This window comes from Beta vulgaris, chromosome 5 (genome assembly GCF_026745355.1).
Source record: "Beta vulgaris subsp. vulgaris cultivar EL10 chromosome 5, EL10.2, whole genome shotgun sequence".
Taxonomy (NCBI): domain Eukaryota; kingdom Viridiplantae; phylum Streptophyta; class Magnoliopsida; order Caryophyllales; family Amaranthaceae; genus Beta; species Beta vulgaris.
Window position 1 is genome coordinate 62,839,484 of NC_079206.1, and position 20,238 is coordinate 62,859,721.

The 20,238-nt window shown below is 36.2% G+C and overlaps 2 protein-coding genes across 3 annotated transcripts; both read right to left on the reverse strand.

Annotated features, from left to right (window-relative positions):
• Positions 1-387: 387 nt before the first annotated feature.
• LOC104894341 (amine oxidase [copper-containing] zeta, peroxisomal) lies at positions 388-11,491 on the reverse strand. Of its 2 annotated transcripts, XM_010680554.4 has the most exons (12): positions 11,043-11,489; positions 9,249-9,358; positions 8,830-9,135; positions 7,337-7,449; positions 6,912-7,242; positions 6,614-6,829; positions 6,284-6,520; positions 5,571-5,756; positions 3,517-3,657; positions 2,707-2,975; positions 1,795-1,876; positions 388-791 (listed from the first exon to the last, which is right to left on the reverse strand). In XM_010680554.4, the coding sequence occupies exons 1-12, from the start codon at positions 11,158-11,160 to the stop codon at positions 663-665; spliced, it is 2,238 nt and encodes a 745-aa protein (XP_010678856.2). In that variant the 5' UTR covers positions 11,161-11,489; the 3' UTR covers positions 388-662. The 2 variants fall into 2 exon arrangements, with proteins under 2 accessions (XP_010678856.2, XP_010678857.2); XM_010680555.4 differs by lacking the exon at positions 3,517-3,657 and having other exon boundaries at positions 11,043-11,491.
• Positions 11,492-16,218: 4,727 nt separating this feature from the next.
• LOC104894342 (60S ribosomal protein L4) lies at positions 16,219-18,532 on the reverse strand. Its single transcript, XM_010680556.4, has 2 exons — positions 17,296-18,532; positions 16,219-16,552 (listed from the first exon to the last, which is right to left on the reverse strand). Exons 1-2 carry the CDS (start codon positions 18,406-18,408, stop codon positions 16,439-16,441), a joined length of 1,227 nt encoding a protein of 408 aa, XP_010678858.1. The 5' UTR covers positions 18,409-18,532; the 3' UTR covers positions 16,219-16,438.
• Positions 18,533-20,238: the final 1,706 nt, after the last annotated feature.

The window sequence follows — 20,238 nt, forward strand, 5'->3', positions numbered from 1 at the left end:
TGTTGAAACATGGATCATTAAGAGATGTTAGATGAGATGGTGATTCTTTGAAAACAATTACATAAGGTCAGAGGTTCGAGCCTAGGCTTTAGCATATTTATTTTTTAAATAATGACCACTTGACTTTGTTGGTTAACAGACACGTGGCAAAATTCCAGTGGCAGGAGGAGAGTGCCACGTGGCGCATCGACGTTATTACGCACGCCTTTTAATATATATGTATAGATATATCACAACATGCTAATTTGGCAGTGTCTCGAAAAGTGAGGGATAGCCTAGTGGTTAGAGTTTCTCTCCCGATTTCAAGAAGTCTTTGAAATTTGGATCGATTCTCACCCTTGGCAAAAAAAAAAAAAGGTTTGGCAGTGTCCCTGTAAGCTGTAACAGTAAGAAAGATAATTACTACTACTAGTATAGATGGTTTCGTCCACATCTTGACTCAACCACAGTCCACACGAATAAATCAACTCATTCCATAGAGGGGGAAGTAAAGCAACCACATTGGAAGCAATAGTGATCTGTCCTGACTAGAGAGTCCGTATGTGACTCGTCGCTGTGACGCTGTTGGTGTTGGCCAAAAGATGCAATACAAAAGGAAAACTAAATATTGCTAAAATGGTACAAATACAGGTTCCAATATTAACAGTGAGCCAAGTGCATCATCACAACTTAGCCATAAATGAGCTGGGCTTGGTTGCACCATAATCTTTGACATCACTTGCCTTGACTTCTGGTTCACTAGAATTGGGTGGAACATCAACAGCCGGAGAACAGTTGAAGAATCCATGAGGCTGCAACCAGAATTATCAAGCATCAAAATATCATTAACTACCTAAGTCGTATGAGATATGGGTTTAGAATAAACAAAACCCATACCTGGTGTTTGTTTAATAAATTAATAGATTTAAGATCAATACCTCAAATTCATAATGTATGGGGTTTAGAAACCCAAGGGGGAGGTGGGTATGCTCAGACCAATACCTCTATGTGTCAAATAGAAAATAAAAATTTCATTCCAAAATAAAATAACACATGATATTAGGTATCAAGTTCCAAATTTATACCACCTTGGTCTCATTCTTGATTCCAAACCCATACCACTATATGAACCAAACGGCCCTTTGTCTTGCTGAGCAATGTGTCAATGACGGGTTTATCTCGAGAATTTATCAAAAGAATCCAACCCCAAGCACAAATTAACTATTAATATTGTTCTTTTAGGGAAAAAAATTGTCCTCTACAATTTAATTTATGTTTATTCATTGGACTCTTTTGACAAATCCCTAAGATGAACACGTGTATTTTCTTATCCTATGTTACTTATCTTTACTTTCAAACTAGGAAGTCAAAAATTAGACCAAAAACAGAGGAAAGAAGCATGTCAATGGAATAGACTGGTCAAATGATATACGGAACATATGGCATCAAATATTAAATACCACAAAATTGCAACCAAAAAACTTTGGTCAGGTCAAACAGGAAATCCAGGATAAGAAAGGGACATGAATCTTGTGGCCACTGAAAAAGTCGTTCATCTCTGTGAATCAAGCATTGTCAACCAACAAGTCCTTTTCTCCATAAAGTCAAGTCATACACACGAGTTTAAGTTAATTGAATAGTTTACATTTTGCAGGCCATATTATGAATTCAGCGAAGCAAAGTTTACACCTTAGGTCGTTGATGTAAGAACTAATACAAAATTGTTATGTGATCAACTTCGTAAAAAAAGCAGAGCTTAGACATTCTAGACAAGAAGAAAACAAGAACATATGTAATGGAAAAATTAGTACTTACCATAAGCATAAAACCTATGTGCTCCACTGGCATTACAGGCCAATCTTCCAAGCGAGGGACATGCGTGAGTCCAAAAACATACCTGCAAAGCCAGTAGTGCTCTTAAGAAGAAAGTAGAGGTACATTACAATTATAAAATGAAGCATTATTGTGATAGTGATAGAGAAATAAAGACAGAAGACTAACATGCTACATAGTAACTAAAGCAAAGCACAGTAATTAGATGGGGGAGCTCATCTTAAGAAATTAAGGTCCATGGTTACTTCACAGTTCACATAGGAGGCGGAGGGGTACATAATCAGCATATATGCAAAAGAACTGGTGGATCATGAGCATGATTTATATAAAATGTATGATAAATAGAATATCAAAATTTCTTTACTAAACAGAAGTGAAGCAAACTTGATACCGTTTTCTGGCAATTCAAGCTTACTAGTTGTTTCCTTTACATCCTTCATGAGCTTTTAGTGAAATGCACGTATTACATGTAATGGAAGTTTGATCTTATTCAAATTTTATACTTTGATATTAGTTGATACAGTGTTAAGGAATGATATGCAAAGCAAGGATCAAATTGTGTCTGCATCACTATCCTACCCAGAAAGTGTTTAATGCCATTCTTGTAGGCTGTAGCTAAGTGGGTTCCCCATTGTATATTGGTATCTTTTCCACACATTTTCGACCGCACGTTTACCTTTACCTTCTTAAAATAACGCAGCTGATTAGCTAAACTTGTGCACAAAGCTCAAGCTCATTCATTCAGTAAACATACAATAGATGAGCTCAAGTTGAGTACACTTTTAAATAAATGAAAAAACATGCATACTCTAACGACAAAGATTTAGCTGGTAGACCCCTTTTTGTTCAAAAAATGATGCGTTCACCTTCAAAGAAATAAAAAAAAGAACTAACCAAAGCACTACATCACTCTCATACAAAGGTCGGTTCTTCTTAACCCATGTGGCCAATCCTTCACCAGCTCTTGGATTCTGATTTGGAAACTCTCCTCCAGGAAACATTTCATCACATGCATATTCTGTAACCCAAAGGTTATGCTTCAAAAAAGCGGCCCTTCTCAAAAATTTAGCATCAGAACCAGCCAGGGGTAAACAATTGGAACCAGGGACCAGCTTGTATCCTGTCAGCTGCCCTGTCCTATTGACAGTCCTAGTATTTCTCACCTACGAAGAGACAAAGATATAACTCAATCAATTAAGCATGACATTTGTAAATTATTTTTTCTTTAGAAGAATAAATTCCCCATTGATTTGCTTTTCAACATAGGGAGGGGATAAGAAGAAGAATTAGTTAAGCAAATGATAGAAGTACGCAGCAAGCAAGCAGAACTATATAATCAAAAGCTTTTCTTTTTTTTGTGTGTGGGGGGTGTTTGGAGGTTGATTGAAGCTTCATTCCTGGCTGCCAGAAATATCAAAGAGATCAAATTTCTGTTTCCATTCTAGCTCAACCCTTCTGTACCTCATCTCTCTTCAACTGGCTCACTGAAGGTGTATCCAGCATCTTAGACAAAATTAGCAAAATGTAATAGATTGGATACATCTCCATGTTTTGGAAATGGAGTGACAAACTAAGCTAAAAACTATTGCATAAATTGCTACATCAGAAAGATTGGGACTTTCCAACCTTCACTTTGAAAGGGAGAGTGTAGCCAAGTCATAGCACCAACAATAAAAAAGGCACAAAGTCTGAAGTGTTCCTTACAATCCAGTGCCGAGCAGATAAAGGATTACAATCACGGATTGCTTCTAATTCTGATTTTAGAATGGTCTCCTCAGCATAGAAAGCATTATCATGGACATTATGGTCACCTGGGTCTTCAACTCTGACATTCATCTCAACAACCTATTAAAAGCACATCCACAAGGCATCCAATTCAATCACATAAATAGTTGAAGATCATAAATTGCCACGTAAAGATCAACGGTATGTGAACTCTGACTCAGATCAATTTGGTGACTGGAACAGTGCCCTTCCGTGTATACTGTGTACCCTTCTTTCTTATATCATCTTTATACAGACTTTGAAAGAAATTTTCAAAAATCAGGTAATTCTTATTAAGGCAAGCAGAAAGGTACAGCAATATTCTTCTAATATGCATCAGAAAAGCCGGCAACAAGTTCTTACAAGAGCCTACATAGATCATATATAGTCAAGAATTTGAGCATTTGTTAGTGGCTTAGTGCTTCCATGTTCCCCAGTAATGTCAAGGATTCAATACTCGTAGGGAATGGAAGGGGCTAATTAAGTTGTAAATCCCTGCCGGAGGGATTTTTATAACATTATTATGTAATGAATCACACTAGCTAGGGAGGAACGATTTTGGTATTGCATAATTAGTTAGTTTTGATAGTAGCTTGAAGAATAAGTTAGGGAGTTAGTGAGGAAATATCTCTATATATAGAATAGATTAGGGAGAGAGAAGTCATGTTGAATATTGAGTAGTATTTTGGGTGAGCTTTTAAGAGTTCATTTGGGAGAGAATCAAGCCTCTCGAAAGCTTGAATATCATTTACAATTGCTGTTTTTACAGTATTAATTCAATATTAATTTTGGTATTGCATAATTAGTTAGTTTTACTAGTAGCTTGAAAAATAAGTTAGGCAGTTAGTGAGGAAATATCTCTATATAAGGTATAGATTAGGGAGAGAGAAATCATGTTGAATATTGAGTAGTATTTTGGGTGAGCTTTTAGGAGTTCATTTGGGAGAGAATCAAGCCTCTCGAGAGCTAGAATATCATTTACAATTGCTGTTTTTACAGTATTAATTAAATATTCTTCTTCTTCCATTATTGTTGCCATTAATGGTGTTCAAGTTATGTTAGTTCATAACATATTACCAAAAAAGTTGAGCAAAAAAGTGTTATAGAGAAGTAAAAGGTAAGAGTCTAAATAGAATATGGTTTATTTTTCTACTTTGAAACATCATTTGAGAGGATTGCCGAAATGATGTACATCACATTGGAGCAAAGCAAGAGCTGGAGCAAGGCCGCCTGGGAAAGCGGTTCGAGCAGTGAAGCTACTACGTGTTTTTGAGGCTTTCCTCAAAGCAGATGGTTTTGTGTAGCTTGTCCACACAATTAGGTAATTGCTGGTGATTAAGATCAAGAAAATTCCTAATCTTATGTGTGAGAACCTTCCTAATAAATATTTTTCTTGGATAGGTAAGAAGAACAAGTACACTCCCGGGGGAGGGGGGAGGGGGGAGGGATTAAAAAGAAGTCCTCAAAGTGCACTTGCTGAGGATGAATTCCTCAATCACAAGAGTCGGATGTGGGAGCAAAACCACTGCTGCACACCTCACTCCTCGACTTTCCTAGTAATAATTGGAGTCTAGTTATGGTAGTTTTATTATGGTAGTTTATTGATCTTTCCTAATTATATAAGGATTATTGTTTATCAAGTACAGCAGATCTAAAAGATTCTTGTAGACCTATATAAAAGCCATCAGGGAGGGTTTAATACCCACTAGAACATTCTTAGCTCACATCTATGCTTTAATTGTAGTGGGTGGATTACCTGGCGGGGTAAATACAGCATTCTCCATGAAGTTTGAATGGTTCACATGTCAATGTGAACTATCATTTGAAAGTGGATAGTGCGTAATGCATTTATTGTTGAACTCTAAAATTTGGATTCATTTTTTTTCAGCATCACATATGATATGAGGATGAGACTATTTAATGATTACCAGTAGCTGCATGAACAGTGTACCCATACTTAAAGCAATGAAATGCAAGATCAAACAGCAGCCAACCTGATTTAGTGCTTCCCCAGGATTGCAATCAACTGCCATGTCCATACGAGCAACAAAGAAGTGTTGGTGAACAGGTGCATACAATCCAGGGGCAATAGTTGTACCGTATTTTCGAGATTCTCCTGGTGACAATGCTCCTACACTGAGAATTCCAGTGAGTTTGACTTCACCTTCAATCTTTCCATCCTATAAACAAGAAATTCAAAGTCAGAAATAGGTAAATGGGACAGCAAGTAAAATGGCTATAGTTACCTGCTGATAACAGAATACCAGAAAAGGGACAGGAAATCACATGTCAAAAATATACAGTACATAAGAAACTCTTCAAGAGATAAGAGTCCTATCACTCCTATGTTACTCGGACTCTTCGTTTTACCTAAAGTAACTACAATGGATCCTCGACACTGTGACATGAGTATGGCCTATGGACACTTCGACACTTCATATTGGGCCAAAATCAGGGAAACTAATCATAAGATAGACGAGGACACCTGGACACGTACTCGTGTCAAACTCAAGTACCCAAGTCTGAGTAACTTAGGTTAAGACTGACAATGAAGTTAAGCTGATGAACTGATGGTTTTGAACTTCTGATATTTCATTCACTAGACAAATTCTGGTCAACCTAGTTCTAAAGATGTGCAGCAGTAACAGTGATCAAAGTCATCTAGCAGTTTGGACACAATTGAGCAACAATGACAATATCTACTTGCCTGATAAAGGTGCCAATAGAATCCATACTCATAATTAGCAACTGTACAAATAAAAGAAACAGTAAGCCTTCTGGATCTCCTAACTTCTGCTAAACCAGTTCTCCAGTCTTGATGCTTCCATAAGATTCCATGATCTTCTTCATGAAGACACACACAATTCTCAATTGTTTCTACCTCCCCAGTGAAAGTAGTGAAGTGAGCATCAAAGTATTTGATATAGCCTAGGCAATCACAACCCTGGAGAAAAACAACATGTTAGAGAAAGCATAGTTGGAGATGTGTAATTGACACCTATCTAAGAGAGAAAGAGGTATCAAGAAGTATCCTGACCTTTTTAAGAGAATGAGCGTTTTTCCCAAGGCCATCTTCACCAGCATCAAATGCATTTTTTCTGTAATGTGGCTCATGCGGATCTCCATAAGGGACAACCATCTCAACGAAACTTAATCTATGAGCTATAGACCTCCAACCCCGACTACCATCTACATATGCCACAGAATATAAAACCAAACCCTCTCTAGGAGTGAAACCTACACGAAAATTCCACTGCATACCATCAATTAAAGAATAGTATGCGTCAGTATTTGGTGTAGAGCAGTAAATATATGGGAAACATGCAGACATATACCTTCTGCCACTCAACAAAGTACCCATCAACGCGAAAGCTTGGGCCTTGCGGCTGAAGTATATAGAGGGGCTTCACATCACTACGATCATGTCCGCCTCTTGTCTCACCAGGTGTGTAGTTTCTCAATGGATCTGGAGAAGGGAGGGGGACAAGTTTGCGATCCTCAAATTCAAGGATTACCATGTTTTGCAAATCAACAAGAACATGGATGCCTTCGACAGGTTGCGCATAGCCATTTTCCATTGGGCAGTCACTCTCCGTTCTACAAAATATAAGTGGTTTTGCAAGTCTCCTGCTTGGTATATCTGCTTCACTGTGATATCCAACACACCTATAGAAATGTTTCAGACATAAGAGCCAAGACAGAGACACAGCCAAATTCCAAAAAATTTCTGTCAAAGTAATTATAAGAAAATTCAACTAACCAGGGATCTACCATCACTAGATCCATATTCTCAACCCCCCTTTTCCTCATTGCTTCTCTAAAAGGAGGATAGTCTTTCACAACAGCTTCACATTCTGCATACTCTGCAGCATCCTAACATAGCAAAGAAAGAAACATAAGGGTCAAAGCATAATCAAGTGCTAGGAGACTGAAGTAAAAAAAACAGATGAGAGCCCTTCACTAAGAAGCTTGGTTCCTGCTTAATATTAAGAAAATAAGATCAGTCTTCCACTGGATATGAAGGGAGGGGAGGGGGGAGCAGAAACCACACATGTAAGCACACAAAAAAAGGAACTAGAGAAGAAGAAAAGTACAAGATGAGGAGAACATAATTAGGAGTTAGGACCAATATTCCCCAAAGGAACACATTGTATAGGAACTAAATAATGATTCAGTCGGTGCTATAACAATTTAGGTGCTTGGCTTAACTTGAAGTCCAGGTGACCAAATTAGCACCATGTCAATCTAGAATTATTAATTAGAAACTTGGAATGCATTCAGGGCATTCAGCAAAAAACTTTGCAAATTTTTCTTTTTTGACAGGAAAATCTAACACAGAGAAGATACAAAAGATTTAGTTTTGTTTTTATTTACTAGGCAATCAAAGAATTAAAAGCTAAGAATGTATTACTTTTACTTCCCACACTCAGGTCAAAGTTCATTCATTTAAGTAACAAAAGCATATTCTTTTACTCTCTCAGAACATTAGGATATGGTACAAAATAGCAGTAATTGTTAGGCACTAATTTACAAGAGCAGTGCAAAAAGTTCACAGTTATATTTCTCAAGACAGACAGTAAGACAAGCTGAACCGGATTTTGGCAATGCCACTATTTTAAATGATCAGCCATTCACGCTATAATAACCTAGTTTGACCTGGATGTTAGAGATTATTCAGCATATAAAGAGTTTCTATGCTTAAGACTAGTAAGTGAAGTGGCATTACAGCAAAACAGGGTGAGCATTCATATAAATTCTGGAACAGACTCTGGCCACCCAAAGCAACTGTTATCAAAGCAGATGAATACAACCATATGACCATATCCTGTTGATTACATTCAACTCTGAAACACATTGTGAAATAAACAATCAATTCGGCAAAATATTTATAGGAATTTCATAAGCTAACCAGTTATTCATGGACTAACACAATTCGTTGAACAGGTGTCTTTCAAATAAAAGCGAAGAAAATCATGCATGTACATAAGCTTCATAAAAAAAAGAACTTAATCAACATTAAAAGTTCCTGAAAAAACCTCAAGAAGATCAAGTACCAGCTAATAACCTAGTCTTCATACAAATATAATCATAGTACAAACTCAGATCATGAGCTACGCCAACAAATTTTCCAGAAGTTCAAATTGATCTTCATTTTGTTGAGTAGCTCTTCACGTTTTCAACCTAAAATGCAAAGAAAAGAATGTAAGAGCCAGCAAAGCAGAGGTATAATAGAGGACTTAAAAGCAAACATACCATCGCAGGCTGGACCTCCGGGATAACACATGATGAAATAATTTTACCCCTATGATGACCACCTCGAGTTACTGCATGTACTTCCGATAGCTCTACAATCCATATTCTTGTCTCATTTGTTTTTTTATTGTAAACAATGAGCCTGGCCTTTCTTAGAGGCAGCTTACTAGGTATAAAGGGTCCACCTTTTGTTCTTGGAACTAATGAAGGCTGGAAAGGGGGGAAGAAGTAAGCATCCGCTAACGCAACAATGTGTTTTTCTGGTTCAACCAACGCCACTTCAATAAACCGCATACTATCTCTAACCTGAACGCATTAAGGGACAAGTAGATATTGCCAAAGTGGAAAGCTCGTCAGTTGCATGATGTACAGAATTACATGAGTTTCCATCAATTAAAAAAAATATATTAAGTTCCAACCTCGGGTGTTGCACCAGCAGCCCTGACAGTTGCTACTGCCACTGAGATTTCAGCTGCAGAGAGAGGGTTCAGAGGATGGGTGGTCCAACCGTTTGGCATGATATGAATTCCTGCAGGAGTATGACAACATGGTTATTGGATCATTCAATTCATTCCAAACAACCCAACAAAGAGATGAAAAATCCCGAGGTAAGCTTCCATATCCCGGTTTCTACAAAGCTACAAAAATATCGACATGACACGCAGGTTGGATCTAATCAAGGGAATAGAGGCCAAGTGTCATTATCATATTATTGAAATTGAGAAAAATTTACTTTCATTTGAAAGGCAGTAACAGGTGGTTACTGCAGTATGTATTTGACTTCAAACTGTTGCAATTTATAGATTTTTCCAATTTCCAGATTTCGTTTGTTCTTTTGTATGTTTAATCCTTGACAAGCAAGTGCACATGAATCTCGTGCATTTCCATTTCCTTCTTGTAACATCAGCTTATATTTTAATCTAACAAAAGCTGGTTCATAAACTTCACGAAGCGAACATGAAATCATTGAAATCCAACATTTATAAACTACTTCTAGTTCCTTTATAAACCATGGTTCCTCATTGATCTATATATAGAGATACGCATCAATGATCTCTCAAGCTTTAAACAGTCATTAAATCGCATTTCTCATCACTCCACCCACTCTCTTAAAGACAGCTCCTATTCCTTCCATTCAAGTGCATTGAAGTTCGAGGAGGAGACGTTAACCTTGGGATTGATCCCAAAGTCCTCTTGAAACATCTCCCACGACATCTCACATAATCAGGATAAGTTGTTCCAAATGTTGGATTATTTATCTCACATAAACAAAAAAGATACTTATTCTTGAGTATGTTTAGATTATCACTGAGTACGAATCACGCAACAAAGATCAAAGAGGACACATCATCTACCATACATGATCCAACAACTCAACAAGTAACACCAAAAATTGACCCTACAAACCCAAAAAGCAATGGCAAGGATGGGGTCCATCAATCGCTAGTACAGAAAAAGACAACAGAAAAAGGAAAAAAGATTAGAAATGACACAAGCAAATCCACACATAAAATATCTCAAACACACAAAAGTATTAGTATGCTTATTACGGGCCACTACTAATGAAAGGCAAGTAAGACTCCATACGATAAAAAGAAACCTTGTATCAAATGGTCCATGTCATGATTTCGCATGACAGGACTTATTGCCAATAGACATAGTTGCCAAGAAAGCACGTCTCCATCACAAACAATAGTAATGACATCACAAACAATAGTAATGAACTAGATAAAAATTTCATCACTAGTACATTTTGCGAAAATGCAAGTTTTTGATATTATTGCACTACTATATCAAATGATTATTCCTTTCGCTAGATCTCTGATGTTTTGTTTAGAAAATGTGTTCAACATTCTTAAGCTTGGTAAATAATCATTTCTTCTGTTAATTCCACAAAAAAATGTCGCAAAACCTCAACTACAATTGAATAACAGGACAATCTACATGATTTGCAGAATTAAACAATCAAAATATCAGTAAATTCAGCAAAAAAGAATACGATTGAACACAAATCATCAAAATAATTACTCCTACTACAAAATTCCACTGGAAGTTGCAAGAAACACCAAGAATCAATAAAAAAAATGGCAAGAGAACACAACATTGCTAACTGAGGACTTGGAATTTCCACATAAATCACAAAAATTACATTGAATGATCGCAAATAATCCAGAATACAAAGGAAATTAAGCGAGGAAATTAGGAAAAATGACCTTTAGTAGACAATGTTGCATGATCAAGGGTAGAATCAAGCACTTTCTCCATAGTTTTACCAGCACGATCATCCGGCGAAACAGTCTGAAGCGTCGTCTTTTTCGAAACTGCGGCCATTGCAAGAGATTCGGAAGCTCGTTTTCTCTCTCTCCACCGTAGAATTTGGTACTCCAACAATCAATTGACATACACACGATCTCGACTTTTCTTTGACACTTTCTCTCTCCTCCCCTATCTCTCTCTAGTATAATATCTATGTTGTTGTTAAGATGAGAATGATGAAGATGGTAATTTTTTAATATGCAAATTGCAGGGAAGGGAGAGAAGAAGACGAAGAGGAGTGGCACAGCACAAGAGTACAGAGAGACTCTACTCAGCTTTTTGGACTCGGTTCTCTCTCGGAATTTTTATTTTTTGTAGTAGTAGTTGGTATCGTATATAGCATTATAAAATGCAAGTTTGGTGTTAGCTTTTGTAGCAAGTTGCATTAAAATAAAAATATATCATTAGCAAGTTTTTAGTGACACACAAACAAACTTACCTTGTTTGGATAGTTTCTTTGTGATATAGTATAATTCTCTCTTATATAGTGTATCTGTTTGTGATATATGTATTATAATAGTGTGTGTTTCGATTCAAGTGCGTGAGCCTGATGCACACTAATTTTACTGTGAACCATGTCCACACAAATCGAATTATAATTTTGTTGATCTTTAAAAAATGAATTATTGAAAAGTAGGTAAACTATAAATTGTGAATTTATTAATGTATTATTAATTTTTATTTTAGTTTAATTATAAAAATTAATAAAATTAATGGTGTAGATTTTAGATTAAAAATGAATGATCTAATTTAGTAAGCTAACATGGCTACAATTTATTGTAGCAATTGTAGAATCATGTTTTCGCATTTTTTTTTTACATGTCGTTGATGTATGATGCTAGGATAATTTATACAAAATCGAGCATGGGTTCACAATCAACTTAGTTGGTGTATTTGCAATTAGCAACTGAGTGATTTGATCGGCTGTGTATTGGTAAACAAATTTGTTTGGTAAAACTAATTGTAAATATTATTTCTACGGTATAAAATTAATGTTGATCTTTTAGGTTTAATTCTTGAAAAAAGGATTAAAGGTTTTAAAAAGTAAAAAGACTGTCTTGATTTTATGTTAAATTGTTAACGTTTGACGTGACAATCTTACAAGGCTAATAACTTAGCTTTACCCCTAACCTTTTCGTTGTACTTGTACCTTATTCAAAAGAAAAAATACAAGGCTAGCTAGAGAAATAATTACACATTTAAAGGTAGTGATTTGGTGTATGGTGTATTGGTGTCAATAAGTAGATGGTGGACAGAGGTGTAGGATGAGCATCCTACACCTTGTCCAAAAATACGTAGTTTTGATGGTTTTAGGGGACAAAATTGGCAGACTTTTGGCAGTATTTATGAAAGTGGGTCAGCTCTTTCTCTCTCATCATCCACTCATTCCCTCCTTTTCTCTCTCATTTATTTTTCAAGAACCATTTCAATTCTCTCTCATTTATTTTGTTCTTCATTTATTTCTCCCTTATTTTCATTCATTTGTATTATAAATTTCCAAATGTTGATATTTGATTTTATTTTATGTTTTGCATTTTTAAAACTTTTTTTGATGTACAAATGCATATGGTTTGATGTACAATAATATACGAGTGTACATTTGGGGATTTTCAGTGATCAAAGTAATGACCATCAGTGTACATTGTGATTTATCCTTATTTACGTTGGTTGCGGTACCTTTTTTATTATTATTAGCTCCACCTACAGTTGCATGTACATGCACGTACCTAGCATGTACACTTTGTTGACATTCATGTACATTAACTGGGTTAACGTTACAATCATGTTGTTATGTGTTGACCTTTTGTTTTAATACTCTATTGAGTTTTTTGTTTTTTGTGTTTTGATTGTATTTGGATGTCTATTATTGTTCATTGTGTGTTATTGACGATTTTATGGGGGATGTCATTGTACATTTTGATTTTGTTAATGAACAACCACGAAGCCAAGAATGTACAAAGAAACATAATAGAATAAAAGTAACCAATTCCTAAAGCTGATGTCAAGTGAGTAATTTGCAATCTTTGTACACTGGTGTGTTGATGTTTGTTCGCTAATGAAATTCAATATGTACAATTACAGTCCTATACCTCATAGTGCTCCAGGTGCCAAAAAAAAACTCAATATGGGTATTAAAACAAAAGGTCAATACATAACAACATGATTGTAACCCAGTTAATGTACATGAATGTCAACAAAGTGTACATGCAAGGTACGTGCATGTACATGCAACTGTATGTGGAGCTAATAATAAAAAAAGGTACCGCAACCAACGTAAATAAGGATAAATCACAATGTACACTGATGGTCATTACTTTGATCACTGAAAATAAGGATACATTATTGTTTGATTGAATGTTCACTGGATATGACTCAATGTACAATATTCTAGCAAGATTGTTCAATTATTAAGCCTGAATGTACAATGTTGTTATGACTGAATGTTCAAGTTATTTTATAGAGCTGACTTTGTTCTGTGTACATTAAAGTTGCGTTAATGATCATTGTGTATGACTAAATATACATTAGCTTCACTAACATGCATGCATAACATATTCTATAGACACAAACAAAACAAAAAAAAAACTCAATATGGGTACTAGATTAAAAGGTCAACACATAACAACATGATTGTAACCCATTAATGTACATGAATGTCAACAAAGTGTACATGCAATGTACGTGCATGTACATGCAACTGTAGGTGGAGCTAATAATAAAAAAAAAGGTTCCGCAACCAACGTAAATAAGGATAAATCACAATGTACACTGATGGTCAATACTTTGATCACTGAAAATCCCCAAATGTACACTCGTATATTATTGTACATCAAACCATATGCATTTGTACATTAAAAAAAGTTTTAAAAATGCAAAACAGAATATAAAATCAAATATCAACATTTGGAAATTTAAAATAGAAATGAATGAAAATAAGGGAGAAATAAATGAAGAACAAAATAAAATGAGAGAGAATTGAAATGGTTCTTGAAAAATAAATGAGAGAGAAAAAGAGAGGAATGAGTGAGTGATGAGAGAGAAAGAGCTGGCCCACTAAAAATTCTGCCAAAAGCCTGCCAAATTTGGACTCTCCTAAAAGCATCAAAACGACGTAGTTTTGGCCGAGGTGTAGGATGCTCATCCTACACCTCGGTGCAGGATCTAATTTGCGGTATGGTGTGTCTATAATGAGGAATTTACATGTAATTTGGATACATTGTCTACTAAAGCTCCGTTTGGTATGGCGTAAAACATTTTCAGTGTAAAATGATTTTCATGGAAAATAATTTACAACGGAAAGCACAATTCCAAAATTAGTTTTCCTTTGTTTGGTTCGATGTAAGAATAATGATGAAATGAAAGGAAAATGAAAGGGAAAGTAAGGAGGTAGTGAAAGGAGTGTACAAAAGAGATAAGGAAAATAGTTTTCTCTTCATTTTGAAAGAAAAATGGTTTTCCATCATTGGGAGAGTAATTTTACCCCAAGGGAAATTGTTTTACACTCTTTTGCCAACCAAACAATGTAAAACTGAAAAATAGAGGAAAACAGTTTTCCGGAAAAACGTTTTACGCCCTACCAAACATAGCCTAAAGGTGGTTTTTTCACATGTTTAATGCCGAGCACAGGGTCGTAAAATTGTCCTAGACGGCTCTAAGACCCATTAACATTGAGCTTGAATAACTTTAAAAGTAGTCTTGATAAGATAGTTGAAACCTGATATGGTATAAATATGTTTAGTGGAAACAATTTAGAATATGATTTGAGGAGTCCTGAAGGAGGAATTATTCATAAATCATATGACAGGTTTTCCAAGCAATAAAGCTTATATGCAACCTATCTGGAAAAACCAACTGACAAATGATCTTAATTTATTTGGAGTAAGACAATGTAGAGAGACTTCCCATACACGAGTATACATCTACCTGAAAAAGAAATTTTAACAAAGAGAAGTAGAAAGATGTTGGAGACTTGATCCAATGGACAAATAAGTGTTTGATGATATTGCAGTTGGCCCTGAGGAAGATGATGAATTTGCATTAGATGTTGATAATCATTAAGTTGATTTTTACTTCTTTTAGAAAATCATGAAGTTTAATTTGTCACTTATTCTTTTTTAATGAGGGAAATAATTCACATAATCAATTTCAGTCGAATTTTATCCACTATTTATCTACCAACCTTATCCCATATTCGTACAGATGTACAAGAAAAAATATAGTCAAGCAGGATCTTATTTGATTCGTTTTAATAGATAGTAGTATTTTAAAATATAATATATATATATATATATATATATATATTATATATATATATATATATATATATATATCAACTTTATATAATTTACTTACATGAAATTATATTTTTTTTATCATAGTATAGCATGTATTATGCAAATGTGGCATCTTTTAAGGACTGAAGGAAGTATTTACAAAGCAACATACGATATTCTAGGGGTGTTAGCATCACCTCCGATTCTACCGATCCTAGAATGTTTACTATATTTACCTTTTGCTGGTCAACTGACCAACTCTATAGCAGAATCATAAGGCATGGTTAGCCTGATGATAATAACAAATCAACAATAGTCAGGGCAGCAAGGTGATCACAAAACACACTATCGAATTTGATTATCCATGCAAAATTCCGTCTCATTATTGTATATACAAGCTAAACTAAAACGACCAGCATAGGAGAAAGTCTTAAAGCTGTTTACCGTATGAATCATGCTAATCGTCACCTCTCATATATGACCTTGATTAATGCTATCAGCTAGATACTAACTAAGAGCTACCATACATACCATCTTGAAATGTCTGAATATACTATGTTTGATATTACTGTGTTTGATATACTGTGAGATGTTGCCAAACGAGTGATAACTACTCAATTTAAACATACCAGACTCATAATATATCCTGTATTCCTCCACTACATCAAAATCAACAAGTAAATCATGATAAACCTGCTGAACATGTAATCAAAAGAACATTGGAAGCATCTTGATTTGGGTGATAACTAAAGAAGCTACCAATTCATAGGAAGATGAAGGCAAGTAATACTCGAAACGGTAGGAAAGAAGTGAAAATCCATATAGTTGGGAACTAGCCCAACAAATACCCAAGGAGACGGTAAAGTATCAGTAACAGCCTTCTTAGTACAACAGCTATAGGGGCACAAAGTTTAAAAACAGGGGAAGAATTGATAGATATGAAGTCTTCGGAAACCAAAACTCACCAAAGTGAAAAATTAACCAAATGTATCTAACAAAACTTGAACTAGAAAGCAAAATTACTGAGAAACACCGAGCCACTTAGTGAAGACGTCAAACTCTGTGTAGTCTGAATCTGAGATCATAGTCTTGTAGAAAGCACGCCCAGACGCCTTGATGGTAGAAAGCTCCTCCTGATTACAATTAGATAAACAAGCAAATGACACATCATTAGCAATTTCAAAACATAGAATAGTACTAACATCATACATATACATCACCAGAAGACATAGGCACAACAAAAACTAACTAATCCTGATTAAAGTGCAACAGAAACCAACTATGAGTCTATGACGAATAAAGAAAATTGATAATTGTTAACATGAAACATCTGGTATCAGATAAAATAAGCAAAACATCGCCCCAAGTCAATCAAATTAAGTGAACAAACCAAACTAAAGACAGTATTACACACCAAAATGATTTGACATAGAATCAAACAAGCCAGCATTTAACAAAACCTGGGTACACACACATACTATTGATCAATGATTACCACCATCGACAACCATTACACTAGATTTTCGACACGCGCACAGCAAAATTATCAAATATATACACAAACTATTGATCAATGATTACCACCATTCAACACAATTATACAAGCTTTTCCACACACGAAAACAAAATATACACAAACTATTTATCAGCAATTTACACATAGCAACTAATGTCGAAAGATACAGCCAAGTGATCAGCATGAATCACCAATACATTCAACACTAATTAACAAGAACACCCACAAAACAAATCCATCAATTCTCAGAACAAAAATCATCAAATTCAACAATGTAGAATACAAACAATCAACTACAACACATTATTCACAAACCATAACATCAAAAAGCACGAATTCGATAAAAACAAGCAAATATACCTTAGAAAGAACCTTCCTTTTCTTCTGAAGCTTATTCTCCTTATCAGCAACCCTTTGTTTCTCAGCCAACAAAGACATCCTCTTAGCAGTCTTAGCATACGGATTCAACTTCAACATAACATTCAAATTCTTCAATGGATTCTTCTTCATAGGAGCCCTAACAAAGTTCTTCTTAATAGGCCTAACAACAGACTGAATCTCATCAGAATTAATAATCCTAGCAAGATCACCATTCAACATCTTAGGCCTTGGCAACAAATACTTATTCTTCTTCTCAGAAACCTTATCAAACGATCCGTAAATCGAATCGAGCTTCTCAAACGCACCCTTAGTCCAAATAACAAACCTCCCTAAATGAGCACCAGGAGCAAGCTTCAACAAATTCAACCTATCAACATGACAAATCTCAACACCAGGAATGTTCCTAAATGCCTTAACAAGCTTAGACCCTTCAGTACCATAAACAATAAGTGGACCTTTACGAGCAATGTACCTCCTATTCCTCATCTTACCCTTACCAGCACGAATCGCAATAGATTTCTTTGCTTTTTCAACATCAGGAAAAGCGCCGATAGTTTTCAACACTTTCAAAGCGTCGGAAGTTTTCTCGACGCTTTCGATAGAGTCTGAAACAACAAGAGGAAGTTCAGGAACAGATTCGATCTTGTGACCTCTAGCGAGTACAAGTGAAGGGATTGAAGAAGCAGCAATGGCTGAAACGACAGCGTATCGTTTTTGGTTGACATTAATCATACGATGCCACCTACGCCAGATCTTGGTCGGAGAAAACATACGACCACCACGACACATGTTTCCGAAAGCTGCTTGACCTGCACGGTGGGTCCCACCGCCGGAGACACGTGGGATACGTGAAACAGCACGACCAGTTCCCCAGGATTCAGCGGAGGTTTGGTGGCCGGCTTTTTTGGAGACAGCGTAAGGTTGTCGGGAGTTTTTGGAGATGTTGCCGTGAACGTAAGTGACGATGTCGGGACGGATGGGGGCTTTCATGACGTCGGCGAGTGGGAGTGTTTGGGGTGTGTCGGTTGACATGTCGGATCCGATGGTTTGGATTGTGACTAGTGGCCGGATTGCGGCGGCGGTGGGAGACATTTTGTGGAGAGAGAGAGAGAAGGGTGTGTGTGTGTTTTGTGTGAGAGAGGAAATGAAGAGAGGCGGAAAGCAAGTGATGAAATGAGGGGGAGTTTAGGGTTTATACGTTTTTTGCGGAAATAATAATAATGTATTGTTGAGGAGAAAAGGTTTCTTTTTCAAAACCCTAGTTCTTGCTCTTTATCTCTCTTTCTCTACTACTAGAGACAATTACTTCATTTTCTTTTTTTCTTGCGACAAGTACAAATAACGAGAGAATCTATTAGAGGTAATCATGGGACGGGCCGGGCCGTGGTTAAAAAATTTTGCCCATTGGTCGGGCAGGGCCTAATTTTGGGCCGAATTTTTGTGTCCAAAACTCGCTATTTTGGGCCTAAATTAACGGGCTTTTGTGGGCCAAAAATAGACTAAAAAGTCGTTTTTGGCTTGCCCAAAGCCAAAAAAAATACGGGAGGGCCGGGCCAAAATGATCACCTCTAGAGTCTATATAAGTGCATTGCCCTGCCACCAAGGACCTTTGGGTCCAATGACATGGCTTCCTATCTTCCACGTGTAAGACCAAGGTTCAAATCTTGGTGGAAGCAAAGATTTCAATATTGTTGTTGGATGAGAGGGGGGGTTGAGGCTTGTTAGGCATCTAGGTGAGTGCATTACCCTGTCTAGCAATGGTAGCTAGGACATGGGCTGAATCCACTTTTTGTCTACTTACCTTACAAATTTCATAATAAAGAAACTTACTATAGTTTATTTTAAGATCATGAACTAAGTTGGAAATCTCGTAAGGCTGATGATGACTTTTAATTGCCCGAACTAGTTCGATGCAGTCCGTGAGAATCTGAACACATATGAGTCCATTGCTTTCAGCTTCAGCTAAACGTCGCAGAAGTGCTTGAGCTTCGATTTGAAGTGATGCCAAAGCCAATGTCTTGTCATTGCCTTCGAAAACCTTACTTCCACTGAGTGAAGCCACCCAACCAATCCATGCTTAAGGTTGCTATTGTTTTTGAAACTTCCATGCTCCATATACTAATGACGCAAACTTCACTCTGTCACGTACCTCCGGAAATATACTTTTCAGCATGATTTACGTTATCTGATCGATCCATATTCAATACCCACTTTCTGTGAATAATCCTTTCCTCTTCTTCTTTGAGGAGGATTTATTTCCTTGTTATGATATATTCTGGGTTCTCATTTGTATTTCGAAACACTACATTTTTCCTATGTAACCAAATTTCCCATAGAGTGGCTATGAATTATTTAGCTCTCACTGAGTATGTCCACCCTCTTTCCATAACATGGTAAGGAAGTTTTTGATCTAATCTGCAATAGGGGTGAGGCCTACAGTAGATTTCCGAATTCCCAAGGAAGAGCAAGCCTAGATACGAGTTGAAATATCACAATCCTGGAAAACATGACATTCACTTTCCTTGTTCACATTACAAAGATAACAGGTCTTTTGGACTAACATGATTCGTTTTATTATCAAGTTAGCATTGAGAGCGAAAGCTTTGTTGATTAACCTCCAAAAGAAAAAAACTTCCATTTGGGTTTGATGTATGAAGCCCAAATTTGTGCCAAAATTGCATAGTACCTTGCAGTGTATCCAACTTCCCGTCTGGGAGTAGAAATAATGCATATACATTCTTGACTCTTATAGTCTTATGTTGTCTGATTGGGAAGCACTCCAAATAAATTCATCTTGTAAATCGCCAATTATCGAAATATGGGTAGATAGGATTTTGATAGTTGATTCTCTTGCAAACATTTTCCAAATGAAAGAGGAATTCCAACCTCTTTGATCGGTTATCATCAAGTCTTTCACTTGTT